The sequence below is a fragment of the Nymphalis io genome, chromosome 14, assembly GCF_905147045.1.
Source record: "Nymphalis io chromosome 14, ilAglIoxx1.1, whole genome shotgun sequence".
In the NCBI taxonomy this organism is placed as follows: Eukaryota; Metazoa; Arthropoda; class Insecta; order Lepidoptera; family Nymphalidae; genus Nymphalis; species Nymphalis io.
This window is the reverse complement of record NC_065901.1, coordinates 676,867-699,352: the sequence shown is the minus strand read 5'-3', so window position 1 is coordinate 699,352 and position 22,486 is coordinate 676,867. Positions and strand designations below refer to the sequence as shown.

General features: G+C 49.8%; 1 protein-coding gene across 2 annotated transcripts in view; it reads right to left on the bottom strand.

Moving 5' to 3' along the window:
• Nucleotides 1–1,756: 1,756 nt before the first annotated feature.
• Nucleotides 1,757–22,486, bottom strand: part of LOC126773121 (dynein heavy chain, cytoplasmic) — a 44,303-nt gene continuing 23,573 nt past the window's right edge. Inside the window, exons 57-89 of one of the 2 annotated variants that reach the window (XM_050493741.1) lie at nucleotides 20,710–20,901; nucleotides 20,398–20,559; nucleotides 20,202–20,311; nucleotides 19,799–19,952; nucleotides 19,169–19,377; nucleotides 13,703–13,862; nucleotides 13,486–13,587; nucleotides 13,291–13,390; nucleotides 12,812–13,007; nucleotides 10,818–10,935; nucleotides 10,527–10,742; nucleotides 10,263–10,418; nucleotides 10,017–10,190; nucleotides 9,786–9,950; nucleotides 9,468–9,604; nucleotides 9,224–9,384; nucleotides 8,829–8,971; nucleotides 8,679–8,747; nucleotides 8,415–8,588; nucleotides 7,777–8,335; nucleotides 7,566–7,683; nucleotides 5,075–5,288; nucleotides 4,926–4,998; nucleotides 4,723–4,844; nucleotides 4,010–4,195; nucleotides 3,796–3,924; nucleotides 3,608–3,719; nucleotides 3,179–3,276; nucleotides 2,829–2,957; nucleotides 2,459–2,656; nucleotides 2,282–2,392; nucleotides 2,044–2,207; nucleotides 1,757–1,973 (exon numbers count right to left, since the gene is read on the bottom strand). In XM_050493741.1, coding sequence (XP_050349698.1) covers nucleotides 1,805–1,973; nucleotides 2,044–2,207; nucleotides 2,282–2,392; nucleotides 2,459–2,656; nucleotides 2,829–2,957; nucleotides 3,179–3,276; nucleotides 3,608–3,719; nucleotides 3,796–3,924; nucleotides 4,010–4,195; nucleotides 4,723–4,844; nucleotides 4,926–4,998; nucleotides 5,075–5,288; nucleotides 7,566–7,683; nucleotides 7,777–8,335; nucleotides 8,415–8,588; nucleotides 8,679–8,747; nucleotides 8,829–8,971; nucleotides 9,224–9,384; nucleotides 9,468–9,604; nucleotides 9,786–9,950; nucleotides 10,017–10,190; nucleotides 10,263–10,418; nucleotides 10,527–10,742; nucleotides 10,818–10,935; nucleotides 12,812–13,007; nucleotides 13,291–13,390; nucleotides 13,486–13,587; nucleotides 13,703–13,862; nucleotides 19,169–19,377; nucleotides 19,799–19,952; nucleotides 20,202–20,311; nucleotides 20,398–20,559; nucleotides 20,710–20,901 — 5,280 coding nt within the window. In that variant the 3' untranslated portion in view covers nucleotides 1,757–1,804. Of the gene's footprint in view, nucleotides 1,974–2,043; nucleotides 2,208–2,281; nucleotides 2,393–2,458; nucleotides 2,657–2,828; nucleotides 2,958–3,178; nucleotides 3,277–3,607; nucleotides 3,720–3,795; nucleotides 3,925–4,009; nucleotides 4,196–4,722; nucleotides 4,845–4,925; nucleotides 4,999–5,074; nucleotides 5,289–7,565; nucleotides 7,684–7,776; nucleotides 8,336–8,414; nucleotides 8,589–8,678; nucleotides 8,748–8,828; nucleotides 8,972–9,223; nucleotides 9,385–9,467; nucleotides 9,605–9,785; nucleotides 9,951–10,016; nucleotides 10,191–10,262; nucleotides 10,419–10,526; nucleotides 10,743–10,817; nucleotides 10,936–12,040; nucleotides 12,240–12,811; nucleotides 13,008–13,290; nucleotides 13,391–13,485; nucleotides 13,588–13,702; nucleotides 13,863–19,168; nucleotides 19,378–19,798; nucleotides 19,953–20,201; nucleotides 20,312–20,397; nucleotides 20,560–20,709; nucleotides 20,902–22,486 lie in introns of both variants that reach the window. The other variant, XM_050493740.1, reaches the window with a different exon arrangement.

Sequence of the window (22,486 nt, the reverse complement as noted above, 5' to 3'; positions counted from 1 at the left end):
CTGCTGGCTGGCTCGTATGGCAAGTCCACTCAAGCGGCTACGGAATATATTGTTCCGTGGCGTGGTGAATGGACCCCTTGTTTGTGCTGCTTTCTTTGATGTTATGATTGGAATACTATCCTATAGCCTCGGGGCTAAAGTAAGGCAAATTTAACAAGTTGATACGGTGAGCGTTTGTCTTGGAGTGTATCGGACACGCAACTGTAGGATCCCTGAGCTGAGGATTACCATTTGTCTTGGAGTGCATCGGACTGTGGTTATCTTCGGGAGGCTGGGCGGGGATAACCAGTTGTCTTGGAGTGCATCGGACTGTGGTTATCCCGCGGATAATTGTGGGCCTGTGATAACTGTTGTCTTGGAGTGCATCGGACGTGTTATCACAGGAGTGACTTTGGCCTGGGATAATTGATATCTTGGAGTGCATCGGATTCATTATCCCAGGTAATTGAGTTGCTTCGTTTTGAATAGGTGAGCGTTTGTCTTGGAGTGTATCGGACACGCTACTGTAGAATCCCTGAGCTGAGGATAACCATTTGTCTTGGAGTGCATCGGACTGTGGTTATCCCGCGGATAATTGTGGGCCTGTGATAACTGTTGTCTTGGAGTGCATCGGACGCGTTATCACAGGAGTGACTTTGGCCTGGGATAATTGATATCTTGGAGTGCATCGGATTCATTATCCTAGGTAATTGAGTTGCTTCGTTTTGAATATATCTTAGAGAGCATCAGACATGCTATCCTTGTGTGTTCGACAACTTGACTTTGTGGGTCAGTTGTCTTGGAACAGGTTTCATGTAAAATAAAAAGAGAGTTTAGCTTATGATAGCTATCAGCGTCGACAGCATTGTTGATTCGCAATATGCAGAAAAATCTGTGGTTTTATTTACATGTTACAGACGCAGATACTGAAGAAGAGGAATTAACTGCCGGTGTCGACCTGCGTCCCGGTGTTGTACAGCCTGTGGAAGAGATCGAGCCGCAACAAGGACCCTCAGGAATACAGAGATTCTCAGAACTAGCTGCCTCCACTGTGAACGAAGAAAATCCCCTGCTCTCCGTCCCAATCGTGGAAACGGATCGTGACAGTTGAAAATAAAGAAGCCCGGGGACACGGTCTTCTGTCAGGAAAGGCCGTGTAGGAATATAGGAGGGTAGTAGTGGGAGGAAGTGTATTTAAAGGAGGGTGGACGGTAGACAGGTCTCTTTTTGCTATCGTGTGTTCGGTCGATTGGTGTCATACTGTTTTATTTTTGTAATCCATTGCGATTAAGTTTGTTAGTGTCGTGTTGCTAAGAATATATATAAATATAAGCTTATGCCAATGTTTTATATTTTTTATAATTATATAAGAGAACGGGACGTGCTTCCACTAGTAAAATAAAAAATTCGACATATAAATTGTCAGCCATTTTTATTAACACGTGCGAACTAAGCGACAGCAAATACATTGCTGTGCACGCCGGCGCCGGACCGTAGACACGGGGTCACACACTAAGATTAAATTTTTAACCCATCTTTTTGTATCTTTGTGTTAATAAATATGGATTTCAAGTAGTACAGTAGGTACAGTATTCAAACTTGCTTCTTATAAATGAATTAAATAATATAATGGATTTTTTAAAAGCCTTAGTAGATCTGATTGTATACTATATATATATTCTCAGCACTGTACTGTATGGGCGAATGTATATACGTACATTACGAACCCGTACGAAGTCGGGACGGGCAGCTAGCACTAGGTAAATAAAACTTGGTATAAGTTTGCATTGCGTTTATTTAGCGTTTAATGAGTACACGTGGTGCGCTAGTTGAGCGCGGTGGAGGTGAGCAGCGCCACGCCGCGCTCGTAGAAGGCGTGCGGCTCCTGCCCCGCCGCGATGGGCAGCCGCACCGTGAACAGCAGCTCCGAGCGGGCGCTGTTCAGGTACACCGGCAGCGTCAGCGACACCCCCGCGCCGACCGCCTCCGGACCGCTGCGGGACGACAACGGGACGCGTTACTACGGGCACCGGGCGGGCCGGTCGGGCCACGGGCAGTACTCACCGGATCCACGTGAGCACGGTGAGCGGGAGGTCGACCATGATGGTGTTGGTGAGCAGCAGGCGGTTGCCCTTCACGGTGGCGCCCTGCAGCTTCAACCCGGTCACCGAGAACGACCACTCCGTCTGGGCGTCCTCCGTCGGAGTACCCGGATCCGGAATCGTCACCTTGAGAAAATTTAGACGATTATAGGTTACTTTTTTTACACTACGTTAATTTCGAGTGAACGATAAAGTTTTACCTGCAAGTTCAGCTCCTCGAGTGACCAGGAGTTGGCCTGGGCGACGCACTGACGCGTAGCCGTTATGTAGGCCTCCGGGTTCAGAAGGCCGCCGAGCCACACCGGGATGCTCTAAAAGTGAAACGGAAACCGTCAGCAACCGCGTGTGAGGGCTCACCCCCCCCCCGCGCGCCGTACCTGCAGGCGCTTGGCGCCCTGGTCGGCCACGGTGCGCGACACGTGCGCCAGCTGCGCCACGCGGCGCGCGAAGTCGTCGACCCACTGCTGCACGGTGCAGCCGCGCGCCACGGCGTAGCGGCGCCAGCCGGCCGGCAGCATGCCGCGCACCAGCGACCCCACCATGGCGCGCGTCTCGTTCGTCTGCTTCATCTCGCCCTGCGGACGTGAGGTCGCGGATAAATTTAATTAGTCGAGTGTCGGGCTCTGACGCTGTAATTGTGTTATTTCTAGTAAACATTATTAGTAATATTAAGAAATATTCGATATTTCGAGTAGTACGCAGTATTTAACAATCCGTCCCACGGTAGTGTGCCACGATGGTAGTTACCTGGCAGATGGCGGTGACGTTCCTGAGGTCGTGCAGCACCTGCTGCAGCAGCGAGGCGCCGGCCGCCACTTCGCGCTCGAAGAACCGGTACAGCGGGTCCTTTATATTTTCGACCGTGCGACGTAGAGTCTGCGAGGTCACAAAAAAGACATTTTTAACAATAATAAAAACAAACCAAAAAAATTAAGCCTGATTACAATTTCATTAAAACGAATACATATTCTATTATTATGAGTAATTAAACATTCGTTTGTAACAATGAAAACTTTGATTTTACAATAAATTAAAACGGCTGCAGTTAATTCGATTTTAGTGTGTGAGTGAAGCAACAATGTATAACTTATACTCACTGGTAGTTCTTGGGGTAGAAGTTTCAACCAACTAGTAGAAGTTTGATGCAAAATCTTCATCCATGCAGGACGCCCATCGCCTTCCACGACGGCTGCGACTGTTATACAAATAAATAACATATACAATAGTTGAGTTATTTCAGTGATAAATAGTTATGAGTATCACTTATTGGATATATTTATAAAATTGTTTATTTTTTATTTTTGTATTCTGTTTCTTCCTTTTTTTAAGGTTCTTTTGTTTTTTGTATTTATGAACTGGTTTCCATTTCTCATTCGCATCTTGTGTTTACTTTTAATTAATCTCTAGACTTAGATAATAAGTTTGTATTAATCGTTTCTTTAAATGTATTAGTGTGAGTGATTGTAAGCAAACCTAATAAAAAAATATATATGCAATAGTATGTTATATAAACGAGTAGCACTAACGCGGGTCGTGCTCCTGCGTGGCCGCGTTGTACGCCAGCTCCTCTTCGTCCTCAAGTTGCTGCATCTTCAGCAGCTTAGAGACAAGGTCACTCCCTTGTGTTGTTAGGAGAACCTAACGACAATATTATTCATTAAATTAAATGCTAATAATAATTTTATAATAGATAAAATTTCCGAGCATTACGTACCTTCTCAGCGTTGTTGGGAAGTCCGAGCCACGACGGTGTCTGTCTGTCCGACAGTTCTTCGATCCACTTAAGGAAGTGATCGCGTCGGTTACCATCGGGCATGGTGATATGCCGTTGGTTCCCGGAGGCCTGAAAGATTTACATTCATAAATGACATTAATAATAAAATTAAAAGAGCCGTTTGTAGTATATAATCGTAAAATTTCCAACTTACACCATCGACATTAGCAACGAGAGCAAAGTCTGCTTCGAACGATCTCGGAGTGAAGAGCTTGCAGAGGAACGAGTGCAGTAAACGCTGGTCGAACAAGTTGTCGATTTTGCCGCCGTATATGCACTGCGATAGCAATGTCACGAGTGCGTCCCACGGAACCTTCTCCGGCGGCAGGTTGGTCCGACCCTGTAAATACAATGTGAATTAATTGTGCGAAGTTAAGTTAAAGTTGATGGATTTGTTACAAGGGTAACACTTATATTTGACTGCCTCGTTGATCTAGGGGCTTTATGTAAGGTCGCAGACCCGGAGGTCCTGGGTTCAATTCCCAGGTCGGGCCAATAATAAGTTATTGGGTTTTTCTGACAGAAAATTCTCAATAGCAGCCCGGAGTCTGGAAGTTGGAAGTGTGTACACTCCCGTGCCTCGGAAAGCATGTAAAGCCGTTGGTCATGCGCCTGAACTCTTTCCAGTCGTGTCGGATTGCCGTCCCATCGGATTATGAGAGTTAGAGAATAGAGAGTACACCTGTACTTGCGCACGTGTGTGCACTATAATATCTCCTGCGTAGTTAGCTAATCTCTCTTGAAAATTGTAGGATTACACCTTTTTCTATTTTACAGAAACCTTTTCTATCCACCCTGGTCCCTTATTAAAATTTCTCAGTACGGACTCTGCAAGCACTAAAGCACAAAATATTTTCTTATACTGACCATGGCCGTGGAGTCAATCCAAGTATCGAGAGTGTCGCAGGCCACCCGCAGGTCCGACTCGTTGAACTCGTAATACTTAGCCCAGCCCAACGGCACGTAACGCAAGCGCTCCTGAACGATGCCTACACAAAACAAAATATTACATTTCAGAATGTGATGTCGGACGCCAGCAAATTCTACAAAATATTCAAGCGCTCGTTTACCGTGGAACCACGCCAGCAGGAAGTAAAGCCGGGCACGCTCCGACGGCTGCTTCATCATCCGAGATGCCGGAACCTGTTATTACAATTTTAAGTAAATTAATCGACGGTCGCTTTAACGAAACAACAGATTCCGTGAGTCGGGTACTGACGGTGGCGAAGGTGCGCAGCAGGTTGGCGCGGATGCCGGGCGGCGGCTCGAACACCACCACCCGCCCAGCTCGCAGCAGGTTCACGGGCAGCTTGGGGCTGATCTCCGTTGTCAGGAACAGCCGGAAGTTGGGGTGCGGCTGCAGCGAGTGCAGCTTCTTCTCCAGCTGCACCAGCCACACTGGAGCCAGGTGCACGTTCTTCAGCATCACCCACCTGGTTGATATAAACACAGTTTAGTCGAATTATTTTTAAATTATTTAATTAACAGTGATATACATCCTACTAATATTATAAACGCGAAAGTTTGTATGGATGTTTGTTGAATATAGCTCATACATCAGAATAACATATAGGCTATTGATTAAAGTAACCAAAATATAACAATGTGTCACGTAAGTCGGAAAAAAAATCCTATCTGCGAGCCATTCTGGCGTGCACTGCAAAAACCGTAAGAGTTATACGAATATAATGTATGGTGGAAATGTATCTCTTAAATAGTTCTACAAATAAGTCCGCGACAGCATATATCTATCTTTTATATGTTAGCCATTATCGCTGAAATAGTGAATCGAAAATGCAATAAAATACAAATAACATCACATTTTGTATTAATAAATTTATACTTTTCGAAACAAATATTTTTATCATTTTTGATATTTAAAGTAGATAAACTTTCTCTATGTCATTTGGACAAATATTTTAGAGGTTACGACGATGTAGGAGTACACTGCAGGAGTGGTGGGGAAAGAATTCGGTCATCGGCCTCGTTGCCGAGTGCGATGGGCGATCCGAACGCGGGCAGACCGTTTATTACCGTTATCCGTTTTGCGACATTCAAGGCCCTAGCGATTTGTTAAAGGCGCCCTTTCCCTGTATGTAATGTATTGAAAGGTTTTTTTTTGTGGGTAGTTACACTTACAACAAGTTATTTAGTTTATTTAAATTACATAGATAGGCATTTGATTTTTTTGTTTTGTTAATAATAAAAGGTAATTACAATAATACTGCGTAACCGTTACTTAGTAAGTTTACTTAAAATATTAAATTGTTAAATATTAAGCTTAAATTAAATTATTATTATATAATATATAATATGTATATTATACATATAATAAATCTGTAACTGATCGCTGAATGAATGAATGAATAGAAGATATATGTATGATAATGTAAAACTATTGCTAGGGACCTTTATCTACTACTCCTACTGGTGGTAGGGCTTTGTGCAAGCTCGTCTGGGTAGGTACCACCCACTCATCAGATATTCTACCGCAAAACAGCAATACTTGATATTGTTGTGTTCCGGTTTGAAGGGTGAGTGAGCCAGTGTAATTACAGGCACAAGGGACATAAAATCTTAGTTCCCAAGGTTGGTGGCGCATTGGCTATAAGCGATGGTTGACATTTCATAGAATGCCAATGTCTAAGGGCGTTTGGTGACCACTTACCCATATGCTCGTCCACCTTCCTATTCTATATAAAAAAAAAAAAAAAAAATCAACGCAATAGAACCCAAAACAATGATTGTTAGAATTTTTGTCTGTTTATCTGTGCATTTGTGCACGCTAATCTTGGAAACGGCTTAACAGATTTGAGTGTGATTTTCAGTAATGTAATATGGCTAACTTCTCTTTAAAATTTAGTGTTTGCTTTATTCCAATCGATATCAAGTTATGTTAATTTAAAGAATCACGTTGAACATTTATTTGATAAAATTGATATAAAATAACTGTTCAGTAGAATTGTCTGAATCTTTAGCTACCTATAAATGAACGTCTGTAAAATGATGACGATTGAAAGTTAATAAGAACAAAGTCAAAAATGGTCAGTTTCAGAGATTTCAAACAGCCAACGTAAGTTGAACTCAGATCTATATGATCAATCATATTAAATAGGGTTCAGATTATGCTGGTATATGTCGGTTAGGTCGGTCGTTTAGCATCTATCTTTTATGGTTGACTATAACCTTTTATATTGAATCATAACATGATAACATAACAGGATAACAAGTATAATTTGCATTGGCATCGTTTGCAGTCACAATAAATAAAGCACAGGGTCACATTCTAGTATGTCGGAATAGATTTAAGGGAATGATGTTTTTCTCGTATGATTTGAATTGTATGTTGCCCTATCTAGATCCGGGTGCGGCAAAAACCGAATAAATTCTAAAATCCCACGAAAATGAAAATGTTGTATATACTGAAATATTATAAGTCTGCTCTTAGTGATTTCTTTTAAGTTATACGCGGGTGAAACCGCGGGCACAGCTAGTATAAGATTTATTTATTTGGATCTCCAACAGTTGTACATAACACACATTGAAATCACTTTTTACATTAACTTAAAACTATAAAGATAAGAGATGACATGACTTATTTATAAATTATTGTTTGTCATTTGTTTACATAAGAAGGTCCATAGTATGATGTACCGATAGGAGGCGGAATGTATGTTTTTAAGCGTATACGAAATCGTAAAAACACAAACCTTCCAGTTTTGCAAGCAGTATTGATAGCGCGCTCAGCTTGGTTGAAACCTTCCGCCGAACCGATAGCGATACTCGAGAGGGGCTTGTTCAACTCGGTGGCCATGTCGTCCACCCGACCTAAACAGTTGAACATATCATAATTACAAATATTATTTCGATTCGATTCACCGCGTGAATTTGAATGCGAATACATGTACAAATGTTTCATACCGCTCGCATCGTATCCCGGCACGGAGCACAGCAGCGCGGGCGTGGTGGCGTTGAGCTGGTTCTCCGTGATGCTGGAGAGCTCCAGCTCGGTCTCGGCCTTGGCCATGAAGGTGGGCCCGAGCACGGAGGCCACGAGCTGCGTGGCGGCGGCGATGACGCGGTCGGGGCGGAAGGCCTGGATGAGCAGCAGGCGGTACATGGCCAGCGAGTGCGGCCGCGCCGCCGGCTCGCCGTCCCACAGCGTGGGCACGCACTGCTCGGGCGCCGCCTGCGCCAGCCACGCCGCCAGCTCGGGCAGCTCGCGCGCCTTGTCCAGCAGCCGCCGGAACGCCACCAGCCTGGAGCTGAGCCTGGCGGCGGCGTCGTGCTGCTGCTGCGTGAGCGGCTCCAGCGGCGGCGAGTCGGCCACGAAGCCCTCCCGGCCGCGCAGGAACACCCCGAACTGCTGGTCCAGCGTGTCCTCGGCGCCCGTGCCCTTGAGCTGGATGCGGCACAGCAGCAGCGCGAAGGTGAGGCGGTCCGTGTGCAGCATGCCGCGGGCCACGCGCTCGTACACCGCCTGCGCGGGGGAGGGGAGGGTGAACTTCGCTCTCGACGCTCGGACGCAGCGACACACCACGCAGGGCGAGGCAGCCTACCGTGAACAGCTCCTCGGTGATGGTCATGAGCCGGGCGGTGTAGTCGCTGACGCCGGCGAGACGCGGACACACCAGCACGGTGCTGAATATATCGAGGAACATCTTGAGCGAGTACTGGTACAGGAAGTGCACCTGGTGCAGGGACTCCATCGTGAAGTATATGCTGCTGCAAGCCTGTAACATTCGAATATTTGAATTAATATAAATTAAATAGAAATATTAAGGAAATATTGAAAACTTTGGAAAAATTAATGCTGGACTTACTTGAGACAAAGGCAAATACTGTTGGCTCACGGTTTCTATTTCACCGATTACTTTATCTGTTTCTTCAACCTGGGGAACGATAAAAATAAAGGTAAATTAAAATTCTATAATTTTACAAACAACAGCTGCTGATATATAAATATTTCCTACTTTTTGTCCAATATCGTCTGCCTCTTTCTTCAGTGTTTCGAGAGTTGCAATAACGGAATCATCGTCGAGAATCTTGCCCTTCGCATCGTTCAGCGCCTGCAGCAGAGATTTCTCCAGCTGCCGGAGACGTAAATGGAATTCACCTGGACGTGGACAAATAAATTAGTACAAAATCTAAATACACTCTATTGACAAGTACTTTTTGAGTCGAATCGACATTTTATAAGACTCGGATTAATGTAAAACTATCATCGGGCTCAACATGAAAATTATAACGAGAAGATCCGACAAGAAACTCAGTCACCTTTATTTATCAAACACGTTACCATCGAGGAAATAAAATCATTATTACCCACTACATAACATAAAACAATGTGTTCGATTATGGAACTTGCCTTGCAATTTGAGCAGATCCGAGCGTTTAGTGTCGATGTCTGGTCTCTCCGCCTTCAGCACGCGATGCAGGCACTGCGACTGCAGCGACGAACGTGTCACCGTGAAGTTTACAAAAGTCACTCGGGAACACATGTCGGGCGGGAATTCTACGGTTGGATCCCTTGAAGCAAAATAAATAGCTTTCCGTAAGTATTTACCTTTTCATAATGAGTTAAGCACTTATACTTAAATTTTAATTTCTACCTGGTACTTAAGAAAATGACGAATGAAGGACTAAGGTCGATGTCCTGGTCTCCGAGTGTGATGAGCACTCGTCCGCCGGTGCGACGCAACTCGCGGTTCAGTACAGGGTTGAGGATGGGGTCGTAATTCTCCACGTCCTACAAAATATACATCGAGGAAATTACCATGAATAACTACTTACCACAACATTACAGGCTCTTCATAATTTATTCATTTAATTTCTAACTTGCAACCAGTTTTATTGCCACACATAAGAAAAAGATGGCAATACTTTGGTTCGTTTCGTATTATAGTTTGTCGAATTAAAACACAACTCACCTGTACGAGCAACGGGTTACCGAAACGCAACGCAGACTCCAAGTTCTTCCTGAACGAGTCGTCGAGGAACGAAGTCTTCGTTATCTTGCGCTCCTTAAACTCGCGCATTATGAACTCGGTCGCCTGACCCGAAGGGTCGATGATCAGCGGGTAACGGTTGAACCTCTGCGAAGTAAAAGTCGAATGAGTGCTGCTCGTGTAGGGCGTGCGCGGGAGGAAGGGGGTCCGCACCTTGAGCATGATGGCGTTCTCCACACAGAGCTCGTCAGTGGGCAGCGCGTTGGCCTGCCAGCGCAGCCGCTCGTCGGGGTTGCTGAGGTACTCCGTGCGCGCGATGTCGGCACGGAACTTGATGTTGGCGGCCGCCAGGTGGCTGGTCCACGTCGAGAACAGGTTCTGCCGGTACTGCGGGAGAGACAGCGGTCAGCGACATGTGCAGTGAGTAGCAGATGCGAGGCTCTGTCCTAGTGTACTCACGTGCTGGTCGAAGTAGCCGCCGTAAGCGATGAAGGCGGCGGACAGTAAGACGTCTCCGATGATGGTGCTCATCTGTGATCGGAACGTCTCGGAGCTCGCCTCCCACCGTTCTCGTTCGATGACTAAGCTCTTCAACAATGCTATCGATCGATCCACCTGCAAGTGTAGAGACAGAGGTTCAGCAATTTGCAAAAATAATTAATGATGTGTAACAAAAATATAGTTTTAAATTAAATTGTATTTTATATGTAAAGGTTTTTTTACTTTAGCTTGGACGTTTTCCAGATCAGTCTTGATAGCCTGGGCTTGGCTGATCAACTGCGCGTACTCCTCCTTGTATGAAGCGATGGATTTCTCGAGCTGCGCGATGAGATCGCGTACTTCGTTGCCAGCCTTCACGTTATACTGAGCCTGGTCTTCGAGAGCTTGAAGTTCATTACGAAGCGGTTCCACACGTTTCAACATGTCGGCGTATTCGATCTAAAAAAATCCATAACCATGGAATAATAGAGTTCTTTAAAGGTTCGCTATTGACAGACGTATAGTGAAAGTTACCTGAGCTATCGCCCACTTCACCATCGGACCGCAGGCCATACTGGCTCTGTTTACTTTTTCGAAGTTATAATCGGGGTTACTGAGATAACGAGTCTTCATCTTTTCCCTTACATCGTCACTGACAAATGAAAAACGGTGATTAATAATTTGTATATAAGTTCTTACTTACTTTTGTAACTATCGCTGTGCGTTATGTGAGACCAATGAACCAAACCAAATAAAAAATGTACTTTGACCATTTGATTCATGCACATTCAGATTTCCATCAACCTTTAGTTCAAATTCCTTCAACCTGAATGATGAACGGAATGAGAGTAACTTCAAGAAAACATTTAACAGAATAATAGAAATGAATGACTCACGGTACTGTTTCAAAACATTATAGATAGCAAACAAACTAAAATAATAATGATGAAAATAAAAAAAAGCAATTCACTGCCGTTAGTGATTTTCAACAGCTTTCTTGGAGACCACTTACGGACGGACATTATTTATTGGCAAATACATTCATGCAACTCGAAGATCTGTGTGTATGATACCTGGACAATCTGCGACCTGCCACATCATTGATATAGTTAAACAAAGTATTACCAATCAAGGTAATCACATATTAGTTTTGGCAAATGTAAAAACTTTGATAAGCCATAAAACTAAGTCCTAAGTAGGAACATATTTTTAGTACAGTCCAATACCACAAACCTTTCCAAAACGCATGCAACGTAACAGTGCAGAACGAACTATCTTAGAATATCTTTGGTATTTATTACATTATATATATCTAGAATACTGCTATTTCTTACTCATTGCAATGATAATGTTCAACTAAATACATTGTAAACGTGGAGGACATCTAGTTGTTATATTACGGCTTCGTATCAGTCTCTAGAGGACGGGTTTCCAACGGGCGCTATAGCTACTCTATATTCTGGAAAATTCGTTATGCATTTCAAATACAAACAGTTACAAATGCGGACATTCACCATGCAAAAGCAAGCCCGAAGCGACTAATATTAACACCTTACACGAATGTTACCCTATTCGCTCAATACTTCCTAGTGATACCACTCATCATTCGCCGCTACCAACATCATACATGACAAACTAAGTGGCAGCCGCCGGCGGCCTCAGTCGACATGATAAGTAGTATCATCGTCACCGCACCATCACCGAACAACAGTTCCAGGGTCGGGAGACGAGACGGGTAAGCAGGCAGGCGTGCTCACGTGATGTCCTCGGTGGAGAAGTTGGAGACGATGCTGTTGATGAAGTTCTCCCGCATGATGACGGCGCGGATGGCCTTCCAGTCGGTGGCGTTCTCCCCGAGCAGCAGGCAGATCGACTCCAGCGCCACCTTGACGATGGCGGGCGGGTTGCCCATGGACCGCACCTCCACCAGGTGCTGCTTCTTTATAGATTTCACCGCTGCAGAGCCGACACCCGCCAAGCGAGAGCGAGATACGAGAGAAACAAAACTGGCTTTAGCTGAATGTGTACGCTCGGCCGGGTTAGTCACTGGGTTAATGTGTGCGCCGGCGCCGGCCGGGCCGGCCGGGCCGGGTTGCGTTGCAGGTACATTAATAACATCGGTCACATATGCGAGCAAGCTTAGCATATTTACAATATTAATCATCTAATTCGTTTAAACATCATTCACGATAATAAAGAATACAAAATTTATATAAAATACGTACAATGCTTAGTAAAATATGTGTTACAGACAATATAATATTACAATTATCGATGCACTAAATACACTAAAATGTTTTTGCCAATAAATATCGGACTGAGAAGAAAAAATTTATGGTTGCTATCTACTAACATTCGTGTGAAATGAGGAACCTCAATGGACTGTACATATTTATCTATTTCTTTACTTATGGAAAGATGGCACGTTTTTCGGATAACGTACTAATTTAAACACGTCTCAAGCGACAGCAGGAGAGAAAGAGAGATGGAACGTGCGATCTTCCCAGCCATAACTGAACTGCACTAACGTGATGTTCTCAGTCTCGAAGTTAACAATAGTGGATATGAAGTTGTCCTTCATGACAACGGAGCGGATGCCCTTCCACGTGTCGCCTTTCTCGCCGAGCAAGGTGCAGATGGACTCCAGCGCCATCTTGACCACGGAGGGCGGGTTGGCCATCGACCGCACTTCCACCAGCTGTTGCTTCTTGATCGATCGGACCGCTGTTTGGGATCAGCTTCGTCTTTACTACGTAAAGTACGCTCCGCAGACATTTATACGACCTTGTCCGTACATCGGTGTACGACTAACGATGAGCTAAGCCTATATCGGATCTCGTTTAGACGGTAAACACATATCTACATCTACATGAGGGTTGGGTACTACATTAATGTGCAACCACAAAAACAAATCACATACGTTATATGTGGTTGCCATTTGCTATTTAAGCTTTCAACAATTATGGTGTTAGACAGAGAGAGAAGAAAAATAAGAAAGGAATCAAACCGTTTTGCGCCTCGATAACCGCCGGCTCGACTTGTGCCAAGTCCGCCATCACGTCCTTCCGTTTCGCTTCGATTTCCTTCGTTTGCTTTTCTAGAGCGACCTGGATCATTACAACATTACAGAGCGATTATTACGTCAGTTTCGGAAATATTTATTTCAGTTAACATTTGGTCTATGTTGTCAACTGGTTCAAACCTGGATCTCCTGACTTTCAACTTTCTTCTTCTCGGCCTCCTGTTGATCTTTAACCATTTGTCGGAGTTTCGCGTTGGCGGCCTCATTCTTAGCTTGGAGTTCCTATAACATTTGTTAATTGATCGCATAAAAATATTAAAATTTAGGAAATTTCAAAAAAATATATATATTTAGTGAGTAGTTTTGATTGAGTAATTTTTTCTTCTCATTCATATACCTGCGATTTAACCGCCAGACTCTTCTGCATCTCCTCCACCTGCTCGACGGTCTCTGCGATCTTACCGAGTCCCACGTTCAAGTGCAGCTGCTGCTCTTCGAGGTCGGCGCGTTTCTCGGCGTACAGTTTCACCATTTGCTGGATGAAGTCTAGATAGTGCCTGTAAATTATTTTCAATATTAATATTACATTTAAATGAGTTTAATTACATTTTTAAAATAAAAACATCTTTTTAAATATAAGTCTAATGATTGGCCTACTCTTAGCATGTATAAAAAAAACTAGTTTTTTTTAATCTATGGCATAAAGTTTATGGATCTGTGCTTATATGGGAGTTCCACAAGGATTAATTTAAAGTCCTTTTCTATTGTTAGTTTATATAAATGTTAAAATTTCTTTATATGATAAAGGCATTTGCAATACTGTCTGCTGTGGTTGCTTCTCTAAGTGGATAAAAAATAAACTAATAATTACTATGTAAGTAATACGTTTCCGTTGAAACAAAAAATATCGTTTTAAATGCTAATAAAAATTAAATATTCAAGTTCTACTTAACCTAATGCAAACGTTAAATATGGCATTAAATAACTCTAATACGTTTACTAGCGTCTGGTGCACGTACACGCAGGCGGCAGTATACACAGGGGGTACCTCGGCGTGATGGCCATGGTGCGGTTGGCGCGCTTGGCGAGGCGCGCGTTGGCGGCGTGCAGCGTCTGGTGCACGTACACGCAGGCGGCAGTATACACAGGGGGTACCTCGGCGTGATGGCCATGGTGCGGTTGGCGCGCTTGGCGAGGCGCGCGTTGGCGGCGTGCAGCGTCTGGTGCACGTACACGCAGGCGGCAGTATACACAGGGGGTACCTCGGCGTGATGGCCATGGTGCGGTTGGCGCGCTTGGCGAGGCGCGCGTTGGCGGCGTGCAGCGTCTGGTGCACGTACACGCAGGCGGCAGTATACACAGGGGGTACCTCGGCGTGATGGCCATGGTGCGGTTGGCGCGCTTGGCGAGGCGCGCGTTGGCGGCGTGCAGCGTCTGGTGCACGTACACGCAGGCGGCAGTATACACAGGGGGTACCTCGGCGTGATGGCCATGGTGCGGTTGGCGCGCTTGGCGAGGCGCGCGTTGGCGGCGTGCAGCGTCTGGTGCACGTACACGCAGGCGGCAGTATACACAGGGGGTACCTCGGCGTGATGGCCATGGTGCGGTTGGCGCGCTTGGCGAGGCGCGCGTTGGCGGCGTGCAGCGTCTGGTGCACGTACACGCAGGCGGCAGTATACACAGGGGGTACCTCGGCGTGATGGCCATGGTGCGGTTGGCGCGCTTGGCGAGGCGCGCGTTGGCGGCGTGCAGCGTCTGGTGCACGTACACGCAGGCGGCAGTATACACAGGGGGTACCTCGGCGTGATGGCCATGGTGCGGTTGGCGCGCTTGGCGAGGCGCGCGTTGGCGGCGTGCAGCGTCTGGTGCACGTACACGCAGGCGGCAGTATACACAGGGGGTACCTCGGCGTGATGGCCATGGTGCGGTTGGCGCGCTTGGCGAGGCGCGCGTTGGCGGCGTGCAGCGTCTGGTGCACGTACACGCAGGCGGCAGTATACACAGGGGGTACCTCGGCGTGATGGCCATGGTGCGGTTGGCGCGCTTGGCGAGGCGCGCGTTGGCGGCGTGCAGCGTCTGGTGCACGTACACGCAGGCGGCAGTATACACAGGGGGTACCTCGGCGTGATGGCCATGGTGCGGTTGGCGCGCTTGGCGAGGCGCGCGTTGGCGGCGTGCAGCGTCTGGTGCACGTACACGCAGGCGGCAGTATACACAGGGGGTACCTCGGCGTGATGGCCATGGTGCGGTTGGCGCGCTTGGCGAGGCGCGCGTTGGCGGCGTGCAGCGTCTGGTGCACGTACACGCAGGCGGCAGTATACACAGGGGGTACCTCGGCGTGATGGCCATGGTGCGGTTGGCGCGCTTGGCGAGGCGCGCGTTGGCGGCGTGCAGCGTCTGGTGCACGTACACGCAGGCGGCAGTATACACAGGGGGTACCTCGGCGTGATGGCCATGGTGCGGTTGGCGCGCTTGGCGAGGCGCGCGTTGGCGGCGTGCAGCGTCTGGTGCACGTACACGCAGGCGGCAGTATACACAGGGGGTACCTCGGCGTGATGGCCATGGTGCGGTTGGCGCGCTTGGCGAGGCGCGCGTTGGCGGCGTGCAGCGTCTGGTGCACGTACACGCAGGCGGCAGTATACACAGGGGGTACCTCGGCGTGATGGCCATGGTGCGGTTGGCGCGCTTGGCGAGGCGCGCGTTGGCGGCGTGCAGCGTCTGGTGCACGTACACGCAGGCGGCAGTATACACAGGGGGTACCTCGGCGTGATGGCCATGGTGCGGTTGGCGCGCTTGGCGAGGCGCGCGTTGGCGGCGTGCAGCGTCTGGTGCACGTACACGCAGGCGGTAGTATACACAGGGGGTACCTCGGCGTGATGGCCATGGTGCGGTTGGCGCGCTTGGCGAGGCGCGCGTTGGCGGCGTGCAGCGTCTGGTGCACGTACACGCAGGCGGCAGTATACACAGGGGGTACCTCGGCGTGATGGCCATGGTGCGGTTGGCGCGCTTGGCGAGGCGCGCGTTGGCGGCGTGCAGCGTCTGGTGCACGTACACGCAGGCGGCAGTATACACAGGGGGTACCTCGGCGTGATGGCCATGGTGCGGTTGGCGCGCTTGGCGAGGCGCGCGTTGGCGGCGTGCAGCGTCTGGTGCACGTACACGCAGGCGGCAGTATACACAGGGGGTACCTCGGCGTGATGGCCATGGTGCGGTTGGCGCGCTTGGCGAGGCGCGCGTTGGCGGCGTGCAGCGTCTGGTGCACGTACACGCAGGCGGCAGTATACACAGGGGGTACCTCGGCGTGATGGCCATGGTGCGGTTGGCGCGCTTGGCGAGGCGCGCGTTGGCGGCGTGCAGCGTCTGGTGCACGTACACGCAGGCGGCAGTATACACAGGGGGTACCTCGGCGTGATGGCCATGGTGCGGTTGGCGCGCTTGGCGAGGCGCGCGTTGGCGGCGTGCAGCGTCTGGTGCACGTACACGCAGGCGGCAGTATACACAGGGGGTACCTCGGCGTGATGGCCATGGTGCGGTTGGCGCGCTTGGCGAGGCGCGCGTTGGCGGCGTGCAGCGTCTGGTGCACGTACACGCAGGCGGCAGTATACACAGGGGGTACCTCGGCGTGATGGCCATGGTGCGGTTGGCGCGCTTGGCGAGGCGCGCGTTGGCGGCGTGCAGCGTCTGGTGCACGTACACGCAGGCGGCAGTATACACAGGGGGTACCTCGGCGTGATGGCCATGGTGCGGTTGGCGCGCTTGGCGAGGCGCGCGTTGGCGGCGTGCAGCGTCTGGTGCACGTACACGCAGGCGGCAGTATACACAGGGGGTACCTCGGCGTGATGGCCATGGTGCGGTTGGCGCGCTTGGCGAGGCGCGCGTTGGCGGCGTGCAGCGTCTGGTGCACGTACACGCAGGCGGCAGTATACACAGGGGGTACCTCGGCGTGATGGCCATGGTGCGGTTGGCGCGCTTGGCGAGGCGCGCGTTGGCGGCGTGCAGCGTCTGGTGCACGTACACGCAGGCGGCAGTATACACAGGGGGTACCTCGGCGTGATGGCCATGGTGCGGTTGGCGCGCTTGGCGAGGCGCGCGTTGGCGGCGTGCAGCGTCTGGTGCACGTACACGCAGGCGGCAGTATACACAGGGGGTACCTCGGCGTGATGGCCATGGTGCGGTTGGCGCGCTTGGCGAGGCGCGCGTTGGCGGCGTGCAGCGTCTGGTGCACGTACACGCAGGCGGCAGTATACACAGGGGGTACCTCGGCGTGATGGCCATGGTGCGGTTGGCGCGCTTGGCGAGGCGCGCGTTGGCGGCGTGCAGCGTCTGGTGCACGTACACGCAGGCGGCAGTATACACAGGGGGTACCTCGGCGTGATGGCCATGGTGCGGTTGGCGCGCTTGGCGAGGCGCGCGTTGGCGGCGTGCAGCGTCTGGTGCACGTACACGCAGGCGGCAGTATACACAGGGGGTACCTCGGCGTGATGGCCATGGTGCGGTTGGCGCGCTTGGCGAGGCGCGCGTTGGCGGCGTGCAGCGTCTGGTGCACGTACACGCAGGCGGCAGTATACACAGGGGGTACCTCGGCGTGATGGCCATGGTGCGGTTGGCGCGCTTGGCGAGGCGCGCGTTGGCGGCGTGCAGCGTCTGGTGCACGTACACGCAGGCGGCAGTATACACAGGGGGTACCTCGGCGTGATGGCCATGGTGCGGTTGGCGCGCTTGGCGAGGCGCGCGTTGGCGGCGTGCAGCGTCTGGTGCACGTACACGCAGGCGGCAGTATACACAGGGGGTACCTCGGCGTGATGGCCATGGTGCGGTTGGCGCGCTTGGCGAGGCGCGCGTTGGCGGCGTGCAGCGTCTGGTGCACGTACACGCAGGCGGCAGTATACACAGGGGGTACCTCGGCGTGATGGCCATGGTGCGGTTGGCGCGCTTGGCGAGGCGCGCGTTGGCGGCGTGCAGCGTCTGGTGCACGTACACGCAGGCGGCAGTATACACAGGGGGTACCTCGGCGTGATGGCCATGGTGCGGTTGGCGCGCTTGGCGAGGCGCGCGTTGGCGGCGTGCAGCGTCTGGTGCACGTACACGCAGGCGGCAGTATACACAGGGGGTACCTCGGCGTGATGGCCATGGTGCGGTTGGCGCGCTTGGCGAGGCGCGCGTTGGCGGCGTGCAGCGTCTGGTGCACGTACACGCAGGCGGCAGTATACACAGGGGGTACCTCGGCGTGATGGCCATGGTGCGGTTGGCGCGCTTGGCGAGGCGCGCGTTGGCGGCGTGCAGCGTCTGGTGCACGTACACGCAGGCGGCAGTATACACAGGGGGTACCTCGGCGTGATGGCCATGGTGCGGTTGGCGCGCTTGGCGAGGCGCGCGTTGGCGGCGTGCAGCGTCTGGTGCACGTACACGCAGGCGGCAGTATACACAGGGGGTACCTCGGCGTGATGGCCATGGTGCGGTTGGCGCGCTTGGCGAGGCGCGCGTTGGCGGCGTGCAGCGTCTGGTGCACGTACACGCAGGCGGCAGTATACACAGGGGGTACCTCGGCGTGATGGCCATGGTGCGGTTGGCGCGCTTGGCGAGGCGCGCGTTGGCGGCGTGCAGCGTCTGGTGCACGTACACGCAGGCGGCAGTATACACAGGGGGTACCTCGGCGTGATGGCCATGGTGCGGTTGGCGCGCTTGGCGAGGCGCGCGTTGGCGGCGTGCAGCGTCTGGTGCACGTACACGCAGGCGGCAGTATACACAGGGGGTACCTCGGCGTGATGGCCATGGTGCGGTTGGCGCGCTTGGCGAGGCGCGCGTTGGCGGCGTGCAGCGTCTGGTGCACGTACACGCAGGCGGCAGTATACACAGGGGGTACCTCGGCGTGATGGCCATGGTGCGGTTGGCGCGCTTGGCGAGGCGCGCGTTGGCGGCGTGCAGCGTCTGGTGCACGTACACGCAGGCGTTGACGACGGCGGCGCGGTGCGCGGGCCGCGCGGGCAGCGAGCCGCACGCGCGCGGGAACTCCTCCGGCGGCACGTACTCCGCCCAGTCCAGGTCCATGCGCGTCGTGAACTCCTTGCCCACCTGCCGAGCGGGGTGCGACGCGGTCAGCGAATTTTATTTTATTTTACCGCTTTTTGTCTTATCGTTCGATTTTAATTATATTTTTGTAACTATTAGTAAATTCTGTGATCTTTCTAAAGCCTTCGATTGTGTGGGACACGCTTTATCTAGGCTTATGACACTTTTATATAAGTGTAAGCATTATGATGTTAGAGAAAAAGCTATTTAATTTCATTTTGTTATCCAAACAAAATTCTGTATTTGTACTAAAATAGGCATTCTACGGGGAGCAATTTTGGGTTCATTCCTATTTTTGATATATAAATGATTTCCCATTCTGTGCTTTGCATTGTTGGCTGATGAAAATTCGTGGTTTACATTTCGAACGGGTAGTAGTGAATGTGTGAGAAGATTGCAAGTGTAGAGTGCCGTGTAGGTATACCTGGAAGAGAGCCCCATCGCTCCAGTCCCCGAACCAGTTGAGCACGCAGCGGTTGAAGAGCGCGGGCGAGGTGGCGGCGCGGTCCTTCAGGCCCTCCGACGACGGGTTCATTGTGAACACCACGTGCAGGTTTCTCATCACTTGCCCGGTAAACCTGTACAACGGACCGTTATTTGGTTTCTATTTACGACCCCCTGACTTTTAAAGTCGGTTCAGATTTCGATATTGTGTAACCTCAAAAACCTTAAATTACTTTTCGTCTTATTCATTTTCATTCTTCATTCAAAATCAGGGTTTAGTAAATAGGAATTATATTTATATATTAATAATAAGCTAGAATTTATCCTTTTATTACCAGTTATGTAAAAGATAAATAGCATTTTGTTTATCTGCCAATGCTTACCACTTATATAGTTCATCATTAGAATCCAGCATCAGGCCTTCCCTCTGGGCTCCTTCTTTACACTGTGTCATGAGAGCTGCAAATTCATCGCCTTCGAACAAACCGGGGACCTGTGAGTAGTAAAATAAGTATAGCAAGTACCGTCCTATAAACGATAAATTATGAATATAATTTGTTAATTATTAGGTCAATAAACCTCTCCGTTAGCCAGGAGCGTGTTCATCCTCTCGAGGAAGCCGCTGTCGAGCACGTTGGACTCGTCTAGGATGAAGGCAACCTTTTCATCACGACATCCTGCACGACGCAAAACGGAACGTAGATCTTCGTCGAAATCAGCGCCCGTGTATTTGTTGTGAACCTACGAAGACATCAACGTTAGATATGCGATTTTTCATCGATGTCGATATAATGAGGTACAACTGAGTATCAGTACTGAGTTGGTCCTTGATAGCAGTTAGTATAATTTTGGTAGAAAATCTGTATCGTGTATGAAGCGGTAACGACCAACCTTAATCTGGAAGATGCTAAGTCCGTTCATCCAGGCCACGAAGCGGCTGAGCGTGGTCTTGCCGGCTCCGGAGACGCCGATTAGTAGCAAATGTCCCTGCGGTTGTCGGAAGATACGGTCGATACGCAGCACGTGTTCCAGCACCTCGTCGAACAGCACCAGCGGCACATCCAGCTCCTCCTCATAGAATACCTGTCGCAATCAGAGTAGACTAAATACGGATCATTTTATTAATATTTGGAAATTCGAGATGCTCACTGTTTTTTTTGTTTTGGAGTATTTTTTGGAGTGGTTTTTGATGATCTTTTATTTCCAGTATCAAAACCAAAATATTAGGTTAAGTGGCACTCAGGGGTTAAAACACGTTCAATCAATCAATCAATCAATCAATCAACAGCCAATCGTTGTCCACTGCTGAACATAGGCCTCTCTCAAGGTGCGCCAAAGCTCCCTGTCCTCCGCCTTCCGCATCCAGTTGGTGCCCGCCACCTTCTTAAGGTCGTCGGTCCACCTGGCTGGAGGGCGCCCTACGCTGCGCTTGCCGATTCGCGGTCTCCACTCTAGGACTCGTCTGCTCCAACGGCCATCGGTCCTACGACATACGTGACCAGCCCACTGCCACTTCAGCCTGCTAATTTTGCAAGCTATGTCGGTGACTCCGATTCTTTTCCGGATAATCTCATTTCTGATCTTATCCTTCAAAGATACTCCGAGCATAGCTCGCTCTATAGCACGCTGAGCGACTTTGAATTTGTGGACTAGTCCCGCAGTTAGTGTCCACGTTTCGGCACCGTATGTCATGGCAGGTAAGACGCATTGGTTGAAGACTTTCGTCTTCAAACATTGCGGTATAGACGACTTGAGGACTTGACGAAGGTTGCCAAATGCTGCCCATCCCAAGCGAATTCTTCGATCGGCTTCCTTCTCGAAGTTGTTCCTACCGACTTGTATTATCTGTCCTAGGTAGGTGTATTCACTAACAACTTCGAGAGGTTTCCCCTCGACGTATATCGGTCCCGGCACGACATGCCTATTGAACATGACCTTGGTCTTGTCCAAGTTCATACCGAGACCGACACACCGGGAAGACTCGCCTAGGCTACGCAGCATTTCGGTGAGTTGTTCCAGCGACTCTGCTATGATGACGATATCGTCGGCAAATCGAAGGTGTGAGATGTACTCGCCGTTTACATTGACTCCATACCTAGTCCAATCCAGCGTTTTAAAAACGTCTTCCAACGCGTTGGTGAACAGTTTCGGGGATATTACATCCCCCTGTCTCACCCCTCTGCGCAGTTGGATCGCCTTCGTCTTACAGTCCTGGATGTGGACAGTCATTGTAGCGGCGTTGTACAGACATCTCAGTACCTCGATATATCTCCAATCGATATGACATCTCTGCAATGAGTCGAGCACTGCCCAGGTTTCGATGGAGTCGAAGGCTTTCTCGTAGTCCACAAGTGCCATACACAGCGGCTGATTGTACTCTTCGGTCTTCTGCACAATCTGCCGAACAGTATGGATGTGGTCCACGGTGCTGTAGCCTGATCGAAAGCCGGCTTGCTCTGGGGGCTGGAACTCGTCAAGTCGTCTGGCGAGACGGTTCGTGACGACTCTTGAGAACAGCTTATACACGTGACTCAGGAGGGAGATTGGTCTGTAGTTTTTCAAGAGGGTTTTATCACCTTTCTTGAAAAACAGTACCACCTCACTCCCGCTCCACGTTTCCGGGGTCTTGCCATGTTGGATGACGGAATTAAAGAGGCTTGCTAGCTCT